Here is a 21,277-nt window from a genome sequence, read left to right as displayed (position 1 = left end):
GGGGAAAAGAGAGAAGAGGGGATCAGGATTTTATGTCTCTGACATATTTGTCTTTGTAATGTACTGTTTGTATACATTAATGTACTGTATCCAGTTTAGTATCTGTCAAAACACTTAAATGGAAAAAACAGCTCCAGCTGCTTTCTAATAAATAGATTCTTCAACATTCAAACGTGGTTATTTCCCCATCACGAGGTTTCTCCCGGGTTTGTTTGCAGGCTGTGATAATGTTATTTTCATCTGGAATGTGGGCACGGGAGAGTCCATGATCACCCTGGAGGATATGCACCCTGACATCATCTTTAGTGCCTGCTGGAACCGCAATGGCAGTCTCATCTGCACTGCCTGCAAGGACAAGAAAGTCCGTGTCATCGACCCACGCAAGGAGGAGATCATTGCGGTAAGTGCTTGCTTTTTCTGGAGTGAATAGGCAGATAATCACTTCATAGCTTTTATTTGTAAACTGTAAAAGTTTCTGCATTACATGGACTGAAATGTTTCTCTGGCTTTATATTTTCTTAGATGTGTATATTGATGTGTTTACTTGATCCCAAAAGTATTTGGCTGCTAAGTTTTGAACGAATGTGAGCAGTGTTGTGATTTGCAGTATAATGGTGTGTCTCGCTGACAGGAGAAGGACAAGGCCCATGAGGGCGCCAGGCCCATGAGAGCTATTTTCTTGTCTGATGGCAAAGTGTTCACCACTGGTTTTAGCCGCATGAGCGAAAGACAGCTCGCCCTCTGGGATCCGGTAAGTTGCCATGGAAACCGCAGACAAATTTCATTCTAACACCTGCTCATAAATAAAAACAAACACATGCATTTCAGACTTGATTGAATGAGATCTAACTTATTCAGATACTTAAAGGTGCTCTAAGCGATCCTGGGTGGAGTAACTTCCAGTTGACGTTCGAAGTGTTGTCAAACAAAACAGAGGCTAGCTAGACCCTCCCTCCTCCTCCTCCTCCTCCTCCCCCTCCCCTCTGTGCTTCCTGAAACAGTCATGAACGTGCATTTAAATTCATTCTTGTCGGTTATTAGCTGGAGCATGTTTATTATGTTTCGTGGTCCAGGCTGCACCAGTTTGTTTTTATTGCCGTTTTTGGAGCTTGTGGTGACTACAGAGACCGCGTTTTTTACAGTGTGTTCAGGGAACAGGCAGCTATCGGATAGTGAGGAGATGTTTGCTGTATGTGACAAAAAAGTTTTTGGCCTAAAAACGCGTGACACCTTCAACTAAAAGTTATTTTCTTTGTTAACTTTGTTAAAGTTCCTGACACAAGTGACATAAATGGTCCTTTTTATTTATAATTAGACTATACATTTTTGTCTGTTTGTCTTTCAGGAAAACATGGAGGAGGCGATCTCTGTCCATGAGATGGACACCAGTAACGGAGTCCTCCTGCCCTTCTATGATCCTGATACTAATGTGGTCTACCTGTGTGGAAAGGTAAACGCAGCACATACAGTACCATTTAAAAGTTTGGGGTCAGTAATTTATTTATTTATTTTGGTAAAGAAATTAACACTTTTTTTTTTTTTTTTTTTTTTTTTTGCAAGGATGGATTAAAGTGACAAAAAAAAACATTTATAATGTTACAAAGTATTTGTTTCAAATAAATGCTGTCATTTTGAACTTATTGTATTTTCAAGTCTTCATTGGATTCAGTGTGCAGCCAGCTACCTTTTTTGTTCATTTTCAAGTATTTCCTTGGCTCCACGCACCTGAAACGAAAGGAATATTTTTGTTAATTTAGAACGCAACAATCTTTTCTGGTTTGAACTTTCTATTCATCAAAGAATCATCAGTTTCAAAATTACAGTTTCAACAAAAACCATTAATAAGCAACTATTTTCAACATTGATGCTAATAATAAGAAATGTTTGCATGATAATGCATTCCTGGATATTTAGTTTTTAGGTCCCTGACTGAGGATTTGTTTCTAATAGGGTGACAGCAGCATCCGTTACTTTGAGATCACGGACGAAGCTCCCTTTGTCCATTACCTCAATACCTTTACCACTAAGGAGCCTCAGAGGGGCATGGGATACATGCCCAAGAGAGGGCTGGACGTCAACAAGTGTGAGATTGCAAGGTATAGCAACAACAATTATTACACAAGTTTACAGACATGTGGGGGGAAGTCTCATGAAATATGTCAGGAATGTGACCATGTCATATTTCACCCAAAAATCAAATTAAAAAAAATAAATAAATAAATAAAAATAATAATAATAAAACATTTTTAGTATAACCTATTTTTATGACCATTATAAAATGTTCACATTGCATTTGTTTTACTGATCTACTGCTGTGAATAAAAAAGAATTAAAGTGAAATCATTACGCTTTTTCAAATATTACTTTTCATGCAGTGTTATATATCTGTTTGTGAATGTAAAAGTTCTGCAAAGTTTTAAAGATCAAAATGCACAACAAATAAAGTTGTCTCCTAAAAGAAAGAATCAATCGAACTGCTGAAACGAATCGTCAGCAATTCCAGTCTCGCCTCCTGTTACATAACTATGTAACAAATTTGCACAATACCATCCTATGGTCTTCATTGGCTGCCCGTTAATGTCTACTTTGACACTTCTTCAAACACTAGTTGTAGCTGAGGCCTGGAAGAGTTTGGTTCATGTTATTGACATGTTTCAGCACTGCAAATACACTGTGCATGCACTTCCAAAGGATTCCGCTGGAATTGATATGGAAAAACCGATGCCATCATTCGTATCATTGTGTTTTAAGCGCTGAGGAAGCCTCTGGAGTGGAAATTCAGATATGACAATTTGTTTCTGACACAAGTGGTAGACCAATCACACCAGTCTGGGCCATCTAACCATTCAGAGCAGAGGAATCTTGTGGAAAGGAGGGGTTTAGAGCGACTGAATTGTATTATGAGAAAATTATATTAAAAAAAGTTGGATGACACTTTATAAAAAGTGTTCAATGCATGTAAACCGACTGTAGAAGACCTTTAAAAATTAGGAACCTTTAAAGTAGCATAATTGGGGCACTTTAGTGATTAATAATGAAAATAATGACAAATTGAGAGGAAAATCTGCTTAAATGTCATAATGTATTGATATGATGAGAAATTAACAAAAAACTTGAATATATTTATATGCATCTTGATTTCCTTTTTATTTTAGGGTGAATATTTCTTTATAAAATTCTTTACAAGACCCTTATTAGATTTTTAATTTGTTTGGATTGTTTGTAGATTATTTGGTCTAGGTTTTCATAAACTGCTGAGATTTTTAATATAAAGTGTATAGTGCTGTTTATCAACACCAATGCATGCAGGGAAGATGGAAGAGTCCAAATCCACCCAAAAGAGGGCAGCACTAGACCGGGATAACAAAGGGCTGCTGGATCCTTCAGATTAAGATTCATAAAAAGAGGGGTGGTGTGATTAATGTATAGAGTTTCAGGTTTGGTGGTATCTAATGCTCCTAAATAATTGCATGGTGTGTTATTTTTTGTGGGGGTTTTTGTCTTCTTCTTTTCCTGTCTCACACCTAGTTCTGTTGTTTTGACTTGCCAAATGAGTCATGCACTAATGTCTGCTACCCTTCTGAAAATGTTGTAATAGACTTGTGTGCTTGTGTGTGTTCTCAGGTTTTACAAACTGCATGAGAGAAAATGTGAGCCTATCATCATGACTGTGCCAAGAAAAGTGAGCCTTTTAATTTGTTTTAATATTTTTAAGAGTACAGCAACACTGCATATCCTGAACCACAACTTCCTCCTGATTTGGCTTGTTTTCTAGCATTGTCAAAGAGCGGTTGTATTAGTTTGCCTTGTTTTGTAACCTGTTTTCACACTGGGTTTGATTTATTTAGTACCGCTCCACTACTGCAGGTCCACTACCACTTCTTATTATTTTGCTTTAAACCGCAGTATGTTTGCACCATCGACATGTACCACCATGGTTGTCCAAAATCGCCCCCTATATGTTAAAATAGGGCACTATTTGAGGGGACAGCCGTTTGTAGTAGTGTTCGAAAGTATTGTGCATATTGAGTGAACTCATTCAATCCCATAATGCACTACAATAATGAGTGTACAAACAGTGGACACTCAACGGCTAGAGACTGCCCATAATGCACTGTAAGGGTAGTTCTGAATGAATTCCTGCTTCTCGCCAGAAGATGGCGCTTGCATTGCAGCTGAATCACCCATCCATTCATTTTCCAAACCGCTTGTCCAATATGGGCTCATATCATACAGGTATAACTTCCTTTTTAATTGATTATTAAATAGTTTAATTAAGGGTTATACATTTTAGTTTCCATGAGAGAGTTCAAGATAAATCTTTTCATTTCTGCTGGTGCTGCTAGTTTGCACAAACTATGCAAAAGTGTCAGCCATTTCTGCGTACACAGTGTCTGAATTTACTCACTCCTTTTCATTCATTTCTTTAACTGGACTTACTATATTACTGGGCTAATGTTGGAAATGGTAAATAAGTGTATAGGGGGCGATTTCGAACACAGCTCATGAGTTATGATGGCAGCTGTTTACCACTGCACCTAGGCAACAATGCTGGAGGAGTCAAAAATAGAAAGTCTTTATCACTTCACCTTTTTTGTTGTTGTTTGAGTCCCTTTGCTTTTAACAAGGATTCAATGATAAGAATGACCTGCTGGGCCAGTATGAGAGTTTTGGGCCAGTGTTGCCAAGATTTTCACTGGCCATACAACTAAATATTTTAGCAATGTACTTTAATATTCACTGAAAATAATATTTCTTAGAAATGTTAATAAACACAATGTCCACACAATATATAATTTCCAAAAACTATAAAAATACATGGCTGACATGTTCACTGTCTTCTCCACAAAAGATTGATCAAGAGCCATAAATTGGGAAAACGGCTTTCACTCAAACCAAGCAACTAAACTCTGTATCTGCATCCCAGTTGTTTGTATTCCAGTGGTTTGCATGATTCTTAACAACTAATAACACTCTTCCTTCCATCAGTCGGACCTGTTCCAGGATGACCTTTACCCTGACACGGCAGGTCCAGAAGCCCCCCTGGAGGCCGAGGAATGGTTTGAAGGGAAGAATGGAGACCCTGTCCTGATATCCCTGAAACATGGATACATCCCAGGCAAGAACCGCGATCTCAAAGTGGTCAAGAAGAACGTCCTAGACAACAAGATGAGCAAGAATACAGAGAATACTGCTCCTGCCATCAAGACTGCCACCTCGACGCCATCTATCGTGAGTGGGACTCATTTACTAATTCAGTTTATCATCCTCCAGCTTTTCACTTTTTATTTTGTCCTAACTATTTCCCTCCCAAAGTCTAAACAATCCCCTTTTTCGGCACAAAATTCACTGAAAAAAATATAATATACAATTTCTTTAGCTGTACTGTAATTTGCACCAGTTGTGACTTACATGCAGCTAAATTATTGCATTGTTCAAGGCTAACTTCTCTTTTTGGCTCACATAGTGTTTTTATAGTTTTAAGGATGTTCTGCAGCAGAACCAACCCCTAACCTCATGCTTGTTTAACCACATGACAGCAACACCACATGTGTGTCCTGCCCTCTAAACCCAGCTCTCCACGCTCAGGGCTGTAATCAACGGAGCCAGTGCGCTGCCCTACAAACACAGCAATGTTAGCTGCTATTCTCACACCTAAAGATTATCCTACAATCTGACTGTATTTGCGTCTTAATTATTTGCTTATGACAGCGTTGGTATTAGTAACTATTAAAAAGAGTTTTCGTTAATTGAAATAAAATATAAAAATGTAATACAAGAAACTTAAAAAAAGAACATTAGACATGCTAGACAATTAATAAAACTGAAATAAAATAAATTTCAATAGAAATATGAAAATGGCATGACACAATTCCTAAAACTAAAATTAAATTACAAGAAAATATAAAAAATAAAAGCTAATTAAAAATATTAAAGGGGTCATATGATGCTTTTTGATGTTTTCCTTTTCCTGTAGTGTGTAATGTATCTGTTTATGCATGTATAAGATCTGCAAAGTTACAAAGCTCATAGTCTCCCACAAAGAGATTTATTCTAACAGAGAACGCTGCTCCAGACCTGCCTAAAACGGCTCGATCGAAGTCCAGATATTACTTCCTCAAAAATGTCACAATGTGAAATGTGAGAGGACAGTTACCTGAACCTTGGAGAGTAGATGTTATGTAAAGTCATGCATCTGCATCTTCAGAATCTGACTTGGCCTCAAACTGATGCTGTGAAACTGACAACATTATTAACTGCTTGTTTACAAATGCTTTAAATGCTTGCAGTTATGACAAGGGTCATTACATATAAGACAAACGCTTGAGTTGTTGGGCCAGTCACAACACACTGGGTCAGCTAGCCAATCAGAGCATTCTGAGCTTTTCTGAAAGAAGGGGCTTTGTAGAAATCACCATATTTTAGACAGACTGGGAATAGAAGAGCTGCAATAATATGCAGCATGTAAATAAAAAAAAAAAGTGTTTTTTGAGCATTGAAGCATATTAACCTATTCTATTACACCCAGTAATTAAAATAATGAGGTTTTAATATGACCCCTTTAATACTGTAATGGTAAATAAATAAAACAAAAATAACACTTGCATATGGGCCATTGATTTGTTTGGAGTGATATTCCAATGATTCCCGAACAATAGTGAACAGCTAAACCATGTTTAACTACTGCAAATTTATTTAGTTAGTTTTTAAACTTAGTTTTTTTTATCTTTTACTATTATTTTCTTTAATAGTAAGTAAGGTAGTTGTTAAGTTTAGGTAATGGGTAGGATTAAGAATGTAGAATAAGGTCATGCAGAATAAGGCATTAATATGTGCTTCATAATTAGTAATAAACAGTGAATATTCTAGTAATATACATGCTAATAAGCAACTAGTTTGAAGACCCTAAATTAAAGTGTTACCGAAATGATTTTTGGTAGTGGAATTGGAAAACTAAGTGGTTGTCATTGTGGTACCCATTTGTTATTAAAGTCTTTACTCAAATATATTGGCACAAAACAATGTGTATTATTTTTTTATTTTATACTGAGAGAATTGCTCTTAACATTTTCTCTTTTTTTTCTTCATCAACAGAAAAGTGAAGCTAAGCTGGATGAGGTTTTGAAAGAAATCAAATCTCTCAGAGAGCTGGTCAGCAGTCAGGAAAAAAGAATTGCCAAACTTGAGGAGCAGTTGTCTAAAATGGACATCTAAAAGGACCCTGTAATCCCTTCCCCTTCTTCTATTCAGGATATCCCATTGGCCAGGTGGGCGGGACCCGTCACTGCCAATCACCATGACAGCGTTCCGTCTGAAGCCTGCCTTGCAAAGACTCCAACCAACATTCCAAGATGATCAATTATTCCTTTCGCAATTCCCAAAACCTGTTTACACCTCATAGCCATTTGGAAAAATATAAACGCCTTCAGTTTATTTCTAAATTTGACCCGTTTAGCTTTTACTCCAAATCTCACTCCAAATCTTTCTGCAATGGCTGTGTTTTATCTGGTTTTCTTGAATGGTCTTAGTTGTTTTTGTTTTTCTTATTAAAAATTGTGACCAAGAAGCTTGCATTATGAAGCAGTTACATGAACTTGATGAGCTCAAATTTTGAAGTAGCCATCAGTATTGCAGTTCCTCTCTCGCCCTTCTGAGTTGCCAAATTTATCGAGGAGTTATGCACCTCCCTGACAGTATTTGTCTAGCTTTTCATTTTGTACTTATAAGGGACAAAGCAATATGCTAGTAATGCAAGGAGAGGAAATCATTGGAACCAATTGTCAATGTTATAGGTGTCTTTCTAAAGAATAAAAAATAAAGATTTTAATCAACCTGGCAAATATGTAGAGTTGAAAAAGTTTACAAACCAGTACTGGAAAACAATACAGGTGCTCTAAAATATTCCACTAAAGTTGTTTCTTTGTTATTCAGGTACCCATGTATGTATTAAGATAGTAATTAGTAAAATAATCCAAATGATTCTGGTTCCGGCGGTTGCCATGAACACACTAAATGTGTACTCTTCTCAGAACTCCAAATACTTTCTTGATGGCAACAGTTGCTCATCACAAATGCAAGCAAATAGTCAGTTTTTCCACATATCTGCACTTCTCTGAAGTGTCTCATTCTATTTCCTGAAAGAAGTCAGGAACAGTTCAGGTCTCACTGCGTAACTCTAGAAGGCCTCGTCTTCAAAACATGAGGGTATAAGCTCAGAAAAGAAAAAAAAAACCTCCCATAGATGTTTATTAGCTTTAGCAGCAAAACTTGTTCATTACTTTACCGGCTTGATAGCTTTTACTCTGACTTAGTTCTAGTCAGGCATCGTTCAGGTCTAAGAAACACACTTAGGTTTGCTTTGCTTTCTCATTAATTGCTTCAAATTTCATCTAGTTGTGCCATCCATACCATCTCAGAAACCAAGCTTTCAGTTGAATCTAAACAGCTTTGTACATACATTTGCTGTGCGTTGCAGACCGTGACTACCAGCAAAACAGTGAGTCACGATTGACTTCCTTTTCCTACTAGGTCATTTTGCGACGCGCTGTGTCTACTGTGCTCTCCTAGCCAAGCAGAACCAATTCTCTCAAGGGGAGATTCACATCTAGATGATCCTTTTACGGCCGTATTACTTGTGCCACAAGTTTGAGGTTTTTTTTATTTAGCTTGGTTATGTATTTTTCCATGCCAAGATAAGGAGAGGAAACTGTGATTCTGTTGATCAGATTGCTTTGGCTACAACCTTTGTCAGAATGTTCTCTTGTGGCTTTCATTTTGACACCTCTTGCGTATCTCATTTCTGTTTGCATCACTACCTAGTGCCTCTTTCATAGGTTATGAAAAGCACCTTCCCTCTTCCACATGCTTTTTAGTCTAAAATAGCCTCCACCTTCTCACCTCAGAACCATCGCCCAACCTGCAAGTACTTCATTTAAAACGTGGCTTCAGATCTTACAGCAACAACTCAATACCTCTGTCGTTTGCTCGCTTTCGCTCTCTTTTTGGGTGAACTTTTAAAGTGAAGGGTTTGAAAACGTAGGGACCGTGCTTATGGATACAGATGTGCCAAGCTGGATCACATTCAGGATGTGTGATGGATTGAGTGTTTAAGTGGCCTCAGGAAGCATCTGTGATGCAGCCACGAGTGTGTGGTTTCAAAGGAGTGAATGAATGAAGCAAAAAGGGATTTATGTAGGTTGAAAAGATAATGCAGGAAGAAGGCTGTATGGAAGTGATTTATTTTGATCCGTTGTATATATGTTTTTTAGTTTTCCTTTTCATTTTTTCTTTGGCTGTAGGAAGGTGTTTGCCCATCATTTGGAGATGATTTTAAGGATATTCCCCATTACCCGTTCACCATTATGCACACTGTGAGCCTTTTATGTTTCCAGTGATAAAAATCGAAAGGAAGGATATCTAGAAATTCAATTTTGTGCATAACTGTTCCATTTTTGTTCATTCATCTGCTTCAAGTATAAAGAGTCTTACTGATTACGAGGAAAATAAAAAATAAATAAACTGAAATGTTGGCATTTGTCTTTCTCGTTTTATTTAAATATATATATTTTTGGTCCTCTAATTGTATAACCTTTTTGTGAAAGCAAGGTTGGTTGGTTAAAAGTTCTAGCTTACCATTTTAGAGGAACTAAGATGTGATATTTAAGTATCTCTCTTGCTCATTCGTGTTTGCGTCAGTTTGTGAACCTCAGCTTTAGCCTGACGCTTCATGAGGTTTGACTTCCTGTATTTGTACATTGAGTAGGTTTGTGACATTGCGTTGTGAGTTTGTGAGGGGACCTAACTTTTCAGTCGAACTCCAGATCAAGACCCGGTCGGTGGTAGAAACGGATGGTAAGTAGTTTTGTTTTCAGTTTGAATTTTGACTTAAACTTAATATCTAAAATAAGATGCTATGTTTATATGGTGTGGTGATTTTTGAAATCCTTCAACTGTAGAGAAAGTACATGGTTGACTATCTGCAAGAAAATTGTTAAAAATTTAAATTTCATAGTGTTACCATGACCATAATCATAATATATTTTAAAATGAGTAGTGAAGTGTTGATAACAGTACAACAATTTATCAGCTAAAAGGAAGTATTTCACCCAAATGGTCCGACCACATGCTATAGTCACAAACTCAACATGCCACATGAGATTACCAAAGTATGAGTAACCCATTTAAATGTTACAACAAGATGTTTTGCTCTTCCATTATTGATTTTGTTCTCATTTGTCTAAAGACCCATCTCCATATGCTTCAAATAATATCCAGACAGTATATGAATATGCTTATGAATGTTTTTTATTAACTTTTTTTTTTTTATGTATGTGTGCAGATGGCGATGGTGACTAACCGACTTGGGTGTTTATCAGTTCTTGTTTTGCTGCTGACTTTGAGTAGTTTTGTGACATCAAGATATCTTAGGATGAAAAGGGAAATTAGTCACAACACCACATCGCTAAACAGCAACGACACACACAGCACAAAAAGTGTAGCTGAAGCCCAGAGTACAAGTAGCACCACTCTGGAAACTTTAAAGGCTTCGAGTGCATTACAGACAGCAGAGGTGACAACTGTAATACCGGATTTAAATGTCTCCGCAACTAAAGATTACCATCATACTCCAGATTTGAGCCGCACCCAACAGAAGTACTCTGCAGGAACTGAGAACCTGACAGTCCATAATGAGAGTACTTTGCACACCCAACTTCCCACAACAAGTAATAGCAATGGTACTGGACACATTTCACAAGCAGGAAGTTCTGCCCCCACACTTCCTGCATCGTTGGAGCCCGGTAAGGTAACAGAAAAGCGAATGACAGCAGCCACTACAAAGATGTCTACGGATACGAGAAGTATCACTGCAGCTATCTCAACGACCACTAGAAAATCGACCACATCAACAACCCACTCATGTTCCACTGCCTCTTCTCATGAGGGCAGACTTGTGAGTCGCTGCCTCATCGCCATCGCCTCGATGGCTGCGCTGACGACCATCTTCATCATTAGCACCATCTGCCTGGCTACAAAACTTTCGACATACAGATACAGGCACAAGGCACATCTCCTCCAGGAGACCGAGATGGTCTGCATTTCTGCCCTTATGAATGATACCGATCACCCTGTTCCAAAGCCAAGACGACACCCTAAAAGTAATGGAGCACTGATCCCGAATACTGAGGATGGAGATCCTGATGGAGATAATCTTACTCTAAACAGCTTTCTTCCTGATACAGAGGGCCCTATTTAGAAGTTTAGACCTTTCACCTGCTGTTTGCACGGATATGTTTACTCTCTAACACTGTGGTTATTTTAAGTCAGTGCTCAGGTTTGACCAAAGCTCAGCTCTAGAATGGTTTGCACTGTCAAAAAATATCAAAAAATACAGTTTGCAGCATATCTGTGCAAAGGGGTTCTCAGTCTCACTCACTGACATTCAATAATTTGATACCTGGCTTTGAAGTGCCTTTTACAACCTTTTTGTTTTTTTGTTTTTTTTGTGCAATAGGTTATATATGCACATCATTTTTTTTTTCTTTATACTACTGTTCGTTCATAGCTCAGACGTAGATCTAGCACATTATTGATCTAGATTGATTTGTTGCTGTTCTTTTTTTTTTTTTTTAATACTGGGATTAACCATAACCTTATTACTGTACTTTACTATTGATTTAAAAAAAAAAAAAATGTTCAATTCTAAGGATTTATATATATATCTTTGTATGTATTAAGTTTTTATCTATTTAATCAGTGGAACATTTATATTTTAATTATGTTTTTGCATGTTTGAATCTTTTACAATCATTCTAGTGTTGAAATACTATACTACTTTCTCTGAGGAGCTGCAGGCATTAGTGAGGGTTGGCAGCATATACTGCTGAATATGTTCTATTCCTGCCTGTGGTTCAACCAGCGCTGTGTAATTTACTCTAACAGAGTGATGTTAGAGATTATCACAGTCTGAACGTAACATATCATTGCAAATGTACATAAAATATATTCTTTCACAAGTTCCCAAAAAGAATTTTGCTTTTGTGCTGAAGTTACACACTGGCCATTTATAATTAACACAACTGAAAAACTCAAGATTAACACTGAGAAAAGTTTTCTCTTTTTCACATTTATTTTCTTTTTAATTTTGTAGTTTTTTATTTTTTATACTGTATAATTGTCCCCGTACTTTTCTATGTACATTCTGTATGTGTAGTCGACTCTAGTATGAATGTGTTTAGGATCTTGATAGATGAATGTTGTGCAAAATAACATGCAAGTCATTGTACAGTGTTATACCCAAATTAATTTAAGAAATGTTAAATAAATTCTCAAGTCAGTTTGAATTGCTGTATCCAAACCATTTTACTTCCATAGTGTGATTGAATTTCTTAATTTTATCCATTTGAGATAGATTGTGCTGTGGGTGTTGCTATATACCAGAATTGAGCCAAACAGAACAAGAGTAAAACAATGCCTAATGCCCACTGTAAAACATTTTCAGCTGGTTAAAGTTCGCCTGCTGTCTTTGTGAGTGTACTCAACTAAACTTAAGTTAACTCAACTTGAAGATAACCTTTGTTTCAACTCAAATAGTCAAGACAATGGATTCAACTTAAAGTAATCCATTGTCTTGCCTATTTGTGAGTTGAAACAAAGGTTATCTTCAAGTTGGCTATTGGATAATGTTAACCAAGTCAAATAGCTATCACTGTAAAACGTTTTCAGCTGGTTAAATTTAGAAATGAAAGCTCATCTGCTGCCTTAAAAATCACAAATAGAGACAGTGGATTAAACTTAAAGTAACCGATTGTCTTGACTATTTGTGAGTTGAAACAAAGATTATCTTCAAGTTGAGTTCACTCACATTTTTAAGGCAGCAGATGAGCTTTCATTTCTAAGTTTAACCAGCTGACAATATTAACCAGGTCAAATAGCTAAAACATTATCGGTAACACTTTACAATAAGTTTCATTAGTTAAACATTAGTTAATGTATTAACTAACATGAACTAACCATGACCAATACATTTGTTACTGTATTTTCTAATCTTCGTTAATGTTAATGAAAATACAGTTGTTCATTGTTTGTTCATGTTAGTTCACAGTGCATGTTGAAATTAACATTAACAAAGTTTAATAAATGCTGTATAAGTGCAGTTCATTTTTAGTTGAACTAATGTAGTTAACTTGTTAACTAATGAACCTTACTGTAAAGTGTTATCATATAATCCAGTAGCCTGTGCTGTGTGTGACATCAGTAGGAAATTAAGTTTCTGAAAAAGAGCAAAGATTGTGAAGATAAACTATTTTAGTATTTGGGAGAACGTTTAAGAAAGTAAATGGGTTCAGTTTTTGACCTTTTGACTAATCAATGGTTGCGGTAGTAAAAATAAACAAAACTGTGACTGAATACAGTGATAAAATGTGAAGAATTTTACAGCCTAATATATTATTTTGTAACATCTTACTGCTTTCTCGTTTGGTGATTGTAAACTCTAAAAAAATAAAACATTGGTTCAAAAAAAAAAAAAAAATATTAACGTTTTCCACTAGAATTTTTAACTTAAGCCAATTGGGAGAATTACATTAATTCAAAGCAATATTTTGAGTTGATCCAACATAATGTTTTAAGTAAGGTGAAGATGTTTTTTTTTTTGCCACAATAAAAGCACATTTCTAAGTAACATGAACTTAGTAATTGTCAACATGAATGCAACTATTTAAGTTGATCCAAAATAATGTTTTAAATAAGGTGAAGACGCATTTCTAAGTAACATTAACTTACCAAGCACCGCTTGTCACCATGATGGTAAATCTCCAAAAACCCAAATTAACAGAAACTCTTCTAAATTAGCATGACAAAACACTAATTACTGCTAAATCTCCCTTACCATTAATCTTGTGCAAAAAACATTATATAACACTTAATTTTTAGCATATACTCTCCCTTTCAAGTGCCATGGGCAAAGCATGATGGGAAATATAAATCACAGCCCAGTTTCACTTAACTTAAGTTCGTCTAAATTAAAAGAAGTGTTCATACAACTCAAAACAATGAAACACGTTTACACGTCATCAGATTGTATTTTACATTAATAGAACTTAAAGTCATGATAGTATATATCGCAATCAATAGGCATAATTTGTCCGTCATCCAAGCTCAATAAAATAACAATTACAAGTAAAAAGTCTAACAGCATTTCAGAACTTGATTTTTTTATTTCACAACAATATATATATTTAAGTAATGACTAAAGGTCAACTGAATTAGTTTTTAGTTAGATTGTCCTATGCATCCATGTGTTCAAGGGGAGAGAAAGAGAAGGACAGAAAAAGGGAGGAGATGGAGAGAGAGGAGGGAAATGTCCTTGTGCAATTATCCTGATTTTTTAGGAAAACCCACATGGCCAGAAGCTTCCATAAGCTTTTGAGAACCAACACAGGCAGCTGTTTTCCTGTCTTTATTTATTTTGACTACCTGTAGCTTGAAGTGACGGTGTAAAAGTGCATCAGAGAACGGAAGTAACACAAGCAGTGAGTATTTTTGTATTTCCTTCTTTGAGATGGTATATGTGATGTTTCATTTGCATTTTATACATACAGTATAGATTTCAGCTTCTCAAAAATGCATTTTGATTATTAATTTAATGTTTTCCTGATATAGTGGCGTCAAAAAGTGTTTAAGAATGTGTAAATGTTGTAAATACAAAATATCAAATCTCTAAGCAAATAATGCTAGACTATTTATTAGAACCAGCTTAATTTGTCTATGCAGCTTTACCAAATTCTAACCCAGTGGTCTTTAACCAACTTAATTCATCACATTAGCACAAAACCTTTGTTTGATACTGATATTTTGTGATATTTATTTTAAATGTGGCTTGAGTGTTTACTTTTGTGTCTCTTTGTTACATTTTTCCTATTGACCTATACATATAATAGTTATATTGTCTAATGCTGTGCTATAGCAAAGGCCAAACTATTTGGAAAAACAAATTTTCAGGACAGTTAGTTACACCTAAAAATCAATACAGTATTTTTGGATCTGAAACCCTAGATTCATAACTATGATTTTTTTTCTTTTTTTTTTCTATGCAGATGATACCACATATTCTATTCAGACACTTATTCATTATTTAAGTAACATTCCAGTAACACATTGCGAAGATTACTTCATCTCGTACATTACTTATACAAAATGTGGGAGTGTAACGCCTTCCTATTTGCAGAGGAAAGAATGTGGTCAGAGAGTTAGTCTGTGTGGTCGGCACTGAGGGGGAAATGTTTTTATTTAAGTTTTAAAGTAAAGCATCTGAAGAGATGACTATTGGATAATACTCAGTGTGTGTGTGTGTGTGTGTGTGTGTTTTACTGCCATTTCTGGTAGTGTTCATTTGGGAAGTTCCCTATTCCACTCCTTGGTCAAGAGAGTTATGGTTCAAATCTGTCATTTATTTTTTAACAAATACCCCGAGTTATTATTATTAAAAAAAAAAAAAAGTTTTATGTCTAGCATGAAAAAAAAAAAAAATCTTCCCATAATGCAGTGTCTTGATGCACGTATGAACATTATGTGTTCTTGCGCAAGAGCAGAAATAGTCTCCCTGGTCTCTGGCTCGTCTCATAGCAGCTGGGCTGTAAATACAGGCCTGTGAGCTGTGGCTCTCCCACGCCTTGCTGCGCCCTCACAAATATATATCTGGCCTTGCTTTTGCTTTTCTGTGGTAAGTGGGTGGCATCAGCCAGGCAGGGAAATTACAAACCAGGTCTGGATTCCCTCTGCCTCCACCCCAAATAAGTAATGACTGGATGTAACAGGAATAGCTCCTCTCCTGCGAGGCAACAGAAACATGTATAGTGATTCTAAAGCGACATGTTTGATACAAGCAGCTTCCTTCCTGTGACTCAAAGAAAACCTAGTATTCAGATATTACTGATAAAAGCTCTCTGTGTGTAGATAGACAGCTGACCATCTAGATGTCTCTTTGCATTTACTGAAGGTGAAAAAAAGTTGATTACACTTTAAAAAAGGGGGTGTTTTTTCAGTGATGTCATAGAAGAAGCATTTTTGGCTCACCAAAAAACCTTTCAGTGAAAAGTGTGAAAAACATTTTAAAAATCTAAAGAACTCTTTTCCACTATAAAGAACCATTCAGTGGTTCTTTGGATGTTAAAGGTTCTTCGTGTATGCCAATAAAGAACTGTTATTTTTAAGATTGCAAATTGTAGGCTACATAAAAAGGTGACAAGAATACACCATTGTACTGTTATGTAATCAAATAACAATTCTATTATACTTATTATATACCATAGTATTGGATATTAATCATTTTTACATGGCACTACAAGGTACTTAAAAATAATACCATGGTAATACCATAGTGCTTTTTGGATACTTTTTTTATTATTATTATTTCTGTGCCCTTCTGTTTGTTAATAAAAATTGAATGGTCACTAGTAAATATAATTAAATATAAAATGTTTTTCCAAATTATAACTATAAAAAAACTGCTGTAACCACCTTGATGAAACATAAAAATGCTCACTTCCTGATTCTATGGGAATGACTAGTAAAGGCCACGTCTGTGTCCATTTTCTTACAGGTCTTTAGAGGAAGCATGTCACTCTCTTTGCGCTTTGTCTGTCTGCTCCTGACTGCTCTCTGGGGCAGCGTTTGCTTTGCCAAGCCTGCGCCATTCAACGTTTCCATGGAGGGCAGCGGGGACGAACCCGAACTCATCTTCCCCATTGCTCGTACCACCCACATTCCCCCATCCCCCTCGCCATCTCCCAACATAACGGCCACGTTCATTCGCATTAAAGACTTCATCTTCAACCAGGTGGTGGACTTTCTGAAGGAGAACTTGCTCCTCATCATTGTCGTGACCTCTCTGTTGGTAGTTATCATTTTCATAGTCTGCTGTGCTTCAGCGATGAGCCATAAACGCAAGCTCGAGGCCTACTATCCTCCGAAGACCTACGCACCCAGGAAATACATGAGCCAGCCTAGTAAAGCTATGGAGAAACCTCATAACCAGATCCAGGATGGCAAGACAACCACTGCAAAGACCCTACGAGAACCTACTAAAGCATTGGTGGGGGAGAAGGAAGGAAAAGACCCCCGGCCCAAGCCGAAAGAGGTCCAGAGGGTGGAGGATGTTGAAGAGGTGGAGATGCAGAAAGATGAGCCCAAGAAGAAAGAGGAGCCTCAGCCAACCACCTCAAATGCCACCTCCAGTCAGCCACTGGTCTGTACGTGTCACCTCAGAAAGGCCAATCACAGCACAGCGTGAGAGCTTTTTCTTTAATGGGCAGGAATTACCTTGATTTCAAACTTTTTTCTTTTTCTTTTTTACTGTTTGGAATCTTTTGGTAGATGCCCTCTTTCTCATTGTTTTGCAACCCGTGTATGTTTCCAACCATGTACCATCAGAGGAAGAGTGGGGAAAAAATGATGTGTGTCTGTTCAATTTTGTTTCTTTAAAAATGATTTTGCTCAAAAAAACACACAAAAAAAACATTAATTGACAGTTTACTATTCATATGAAAAATAAAATGGTGTACACAACAAACTTGAAATTATTTTGTGAATCACTATCTAGTTTTCGGATACTCGTGAAAATGTCTTTTCAAACTTTTTCTTTTGAGTTATATTTTACAAATGAAATGTCTATGCATGGTAACCCATAATTTATACTGTATTTTCTGAAGATGTTGTCAGGTTTTGTACATGACTGTTATTTTATCTAAACTTCATGACTTTCCTCAGTATTGAATTTAATTAGTTACATTTTTGTCAGGTATGTATAAATGATTTTGTCATAAGGAAAATAAACTCTCCAAACATTTACTCTCCTGCTCTGTTTCAAATAAATAGTTTCATATGCAGATTCACTATCGTTCAAATGTTTGGGGTCAGTATGATTTTTAAATATTTTTAAAAGTCCATTATGCTCAACAATGCTACATTTTTTTTTTTTTTTGAGCAAAAATACAGTAAAAACACTAATATTGTGAAATAATATTATAATTTAAAACAACTGTTTTCTATTTTTTAATGCTTTTTTTCTGTGATGATTATCAGCATAATTTCTACAGTCTTCAGTGTCACTTGATCCTTCAGAAATATTCTGAATTTGTGCTCAAGAAACATTTGGTTTTGCTGCTTATTAGTTTTATGGAAATAGTGCTATTTTTTTTAAGGATTCTTTGATGAAAATGGAATTTATTTAAAATACAAAACTTTTGTACCATTATAAATGCCTTTACTGTGACTTTTGATCGATTTTAATGTGTTTTTGCTGAATAAAAGTATTAATTTCTTTCAAAACAAACAAACAAACAAACAAAAATGTTCTGACTGTAATAAAATATGAGTTTGATAGAGGTGTTATTTATATATTGTCTGAAGTACAAAACTAGTTGAACCACAAGTAAACTAGTTAAATTAAATACAGCCGGCCAAAACTATGTTCAAATCGAATCACACAGGAGTGATGAGAGCAAATGTCACTCTCTCCCAAAGAAGAACATATATAAATGTTTAATAAAATTAAATGAACTTTTATGGTAATAAATGATTAGATATATAAAACAAACCACTTTCTTGAGTCCTGTGAGTTTGTCTTGAATGGTGTGGTTTGTCAAAAGAATTGCTGGCTTAGCTGAAGCATATGAAACTCAAGAACCCCAGTAACAGATCCCAACAGAGCATAACGGCGGCAGCTACAGAGCTTTTGTCACATCCATACAACATCCAATCAATATTTCAGAAGCTTATTACAATAGGCTTTTCAGACATATCTGGAAATATCTGGCTTTAATGGAAACATACTGGTTGCGACAGAAGCAGACAATGATTCTTACATTATGCCAGTATTAAACTTTTTGTGGATAACTTCATAAATCCAATATAGATTATCCAAATTAATTCACAAGTTCAGTCACATGTGAATTCTCCACGCAAGTTATTTTCAGACCTTTTAAAATATATACAGATTTTCTTACAGCGAGGCCAAGACAAGTGATGGTAGTCATCACCAAAGAGTAAACATCAAAGAAATGAAGTGAAGCCTTAATGAACCAGAAACTTGAGCCACAAAAAAGAACCATAGCTCAAGGTCGATTTCTCCCCTCTTTTGTCCACGAGGTGCTAAATAATTCTGGAATTACACACTGCTCTCACTTGCTCTCACAGAGAGAGTGATGTGCTCTCATCACTCCTGATTCGATTTGGACTTGAACATGATTTTGGCCAGCCATGATTAACATAAATATACAGTTTACTTGAGGTCCACCTAGTTTTGTTCTTCAGGCGATCAAATAACATATTTCTTGCACAGAATTCTTATTAACAAAAAACTACTCTACTAACCCAGTGCAGCTGTGCCATGGGAAAAGCAACTGGAGTGCCCAGTTAATTTACATTGTGAAGAAGATACAAAACAGGTAACTCAAAACCTTAAGGCTGCCATTAAAGTTTGATGGGCCGCTACCCAGAATTTTCAGGGTGAGCACGGACCATTCTTTAGAAGGGACAAGAGGAAAGAACGAAGAGTGAAAGCAAAGGGGTCAGCTGAAACAGGGCAATAATGGTGAGTACTACATCTCTATGTCTAAGTAACACATTTGATAAGGCGTTTGGAGTCAAGCTCAAGACGCGCATGAAAGGAAATACAACCTGGAGGAGTCGCAGAGTCCATCATGGTAATTAAGTTTGTTCAACAGATTAATTTGCGGTAAAAGAAAAGCAGTTACTAACTTTTCTTTTCTCTTTCCCTTATCAATCCCTCTTAATCTTCTTCCCTCAAGTGAGCCATGCGTCCTAGTCTTCTCTACTGTCTCTTGTTGTATCTCTGTTCATCACTCCTTGCCGGCCTGGTTGTGTCACCCTGTCCCAACGGCTGCTGCTGTCCCCATTCTGGTGCTCTGGTTCTGTGCGAGTCTCTTGGTCTACATACTCTGCCTCGCTCTGTCCCCCTAAGCACCGCCGTCCTCTCTGTAGCCCGGAATCGGCTCTGCAATGTGGATAATGTGTTTCAACCGTACTCAGGCCTACAGGAACTGAGCCTCAGCCACAACCAACTGGTTCGTTTCCCTCGGGGGCTGCCGTCGAGTCTAGAGACCCTTCAGCTTCAAGAGAATCAGATCACCTACATCACTGCTGGATCTCTAAGGCAGCTTGGAAACCTCACACGCCTGGACCTAGAGGATAACCGGATACGAGCGATTCAGCCAGGAGCGCTGCTAGGTCTGACCAAACTGAGGAGGTTGACTCTTAAGGGGAACAGATTGTCTCATCTGCCACCTAACTTACCTTCTTCGCTGACACACCTCGACGTGTCGGCAAACTGCATATCTACCCTAGATTCGTCCTCGCTGGGTGCATTGGTGAACTTGCAAGTGTTAAAGATTAACAGTAACTGTTTACGCTCTATACCCGAGCAGGCTTTTGATGGATTGTCCCGTCTCCAGTCGGTGGAGCTAGCCAATAACCTGTGGGTTTGTGAGTGTGACATCATGTATCTTTATAAGTGGCTTCTGATGGACAGGTTACGGATGGCATCGGATCTAGTATGTACAACACCTTTGCACCTTGCACATAAGTTGCTATTAACTCTGTCGGTCATGGCCATCTGTCCAAAACTTTTTAAGCCAGTTGAGAGAATGTCATCTGTAAATACAAGCACAGAAACTGGAAAAGTGGTTGAAAGTCATATAGAACAGACTACATCGATGTTGGTTAGATCTGATGTTGCATGCAATACAAGTTCATTTAGATGTCAAAAATCTTTGCCAGAGAGCACAATACCAAGGTCCTTCTTTGGATCAGACCAGCCCACTTTAGAGAGACTGAGCTACGAAAACTGTCTCTCGCTAAATTTGACATCTTTTATACCCCCGTCCACCCAAGTACCCAACAGTCCAGCCACAGATGAGGAACCTGGCTGTGTGGAGAATTCAACAGGTCGGCAACCAGGATCATCAGCAACTACTCGTTCAATGACCACAACTAGAGACATCGAATTCACTCCTCGGACAATGCTGCAGTCCAGTGACCCAGTGCTCATTGCGGTCCTGGCTATTCTTTGTGTGCTTACAGGACTTCTGATGCTCACAGTGCTTCTGGTACTGAAGAACATCCTGCTCCGAAACTTGAGAGTTGCACCGTTTCCACAGGTTCAAGAAGACATTAGCACACATTCATAATTACAGACAGCTTTTTAGTGCAGAAGAATATGTAGGGGATAATACAAAACAATGGTTGATGCAACATTAAC

The 21,277-nt window shown here is 37.0% G+C and overlaps 4 protein-coding genes across 6 annotated transcripts in view; all 4 read left to right on the top strand.

Moving 5' to 3' along the window:
* coro1ca (coronin, actin binding protein, 1Ca) overlaps window positions 1–9,533 on the top strand; it is a 55,300-nt gene extending 45,767 nt beyond the window's left edge. For 2 of the 3 annotated variants that reach the window (XM_067405610.1, XM_067405611.1), the window contains exons 5-11: window positions 219–400; window positions 632–751; window positions 1,346–1,450; window positions 1,951–2,096; window positions 3,625–3,682; window positions 4,990–5,232; window positions 7,096–7,235. In XM_067405610.1, the coding sequence (XP_067261711.1) occupies window positions 219–400; window positions 632–751; window positions 1,346–1,450; window positions 1,951–2,096; window positions 3,625–3,682; window positions 4,990–5,232; window positions 7,096–7,215 (974 nt within the window). In that variant the 3' untranslated portion in view covers window positions 7,216–7,235. Of the gene's footprint in view, window positions 1–218; window positions 401–631; window positions 752–1,345; window positions 1,451–1,950; window positions 2,097–3,624; window positions 3,683–4,989; window positions 5,233–7,095 lie in introns of all 3 variants that reach the window. The other variant, XM_067405612.1, reaches the window with a different exon arrangement.
* Window positions 9,534–9,715: 182 nt separating this feature from the next.
* selplg (selectin P ligand) lies at window positions 9,716–12,642 on the top strand. The gene is made up of 2 exons (XM_067405614.1): window positions 9,716–9,852; window positions 10,340–12,642. The coding sequence occupies exons 1-2, from the start codon at window positions 9,850–9,852 to the stop codon at window positions 11,252–11,254; spliced, it is 918 nt and encodes a 305-aa protein (XP_067261715.1). The 5' UTR covers window positions 9,716–9,849; the 3' UTR covers window positions 11,255–12,642.
* A 1,761-nt stretch (window positions 12,643–14,403) lies between these two features.
* Window positions 14,404–17,671, top strand: tmem119a (transmembrane protein 119a). Its single transcript, XM_067408129.1, has 2 exons — window positions 14,404–14,531; window positions 16,601–17,671. Exon 2 carries the CDS (start codon window positions 16,616–16,618, stop codon window positions 17,288–17,290), a length of 675 nt encoding a protein of 224 aa, XP_067264230.1. The 5' UTR covers window positions 14,404–14,531; window positions 16,601–16,615; the 3' UTR covers window positions 17,291–17,671.
* Window positions 17,672–19,814: 2,143 nt separating this feature from the next.
* si:ch211-191d15.2 (oligodendrocyte-myelin glycoprotein) lies at window positions 19,815–21,206 on the top strand. The gene has a single exon (XM_067408231.1). The coding sequence runs from the start codon at window positions 19,815–19,817 to the stop codon at window positions 21,204–21,206; it is 1,392 nt and encodes a 463-aa protein (XP_067264332.1).
* Window positions 21,207–21,277: the final 71 nt, after the last annotated feature.

This window comes from Chanodichthys erythropterus, chromosome 13 (genome assembly GCF_024489055.1).
Source record: "Chanodichthys erythropterus isolate Z2021 chromosome 13, ASM2448905v1, whole genome shotgun sequence".
Lineage (NCBI taxonomy): Eukaryota > Metazoa > Chordata > Actinopteri > Cypriniformes > Xenocyprididae > Chanodichthys > Chanodichthys erythropterus.
This window is presented reverse-complemented; position numbering and strand designations above follow the sequence as displayed.

Coding starts and splice junctions, on each gene's coding strand:
- si:ch211-191d15.2 (XM_067408231.1), top strand. CDS start 19,815: ATGCGTCCTAGTCTTCTCTACTGTCTCTTGTTGTATCTCTGTTCATCA.
- tmem119a (XM_067408129.1), top strand. CDS start 16,616: ATGTCACTCTCTTTGCGCTTTGTCTGTCTGCTCCTGACTGCTCTCTGG.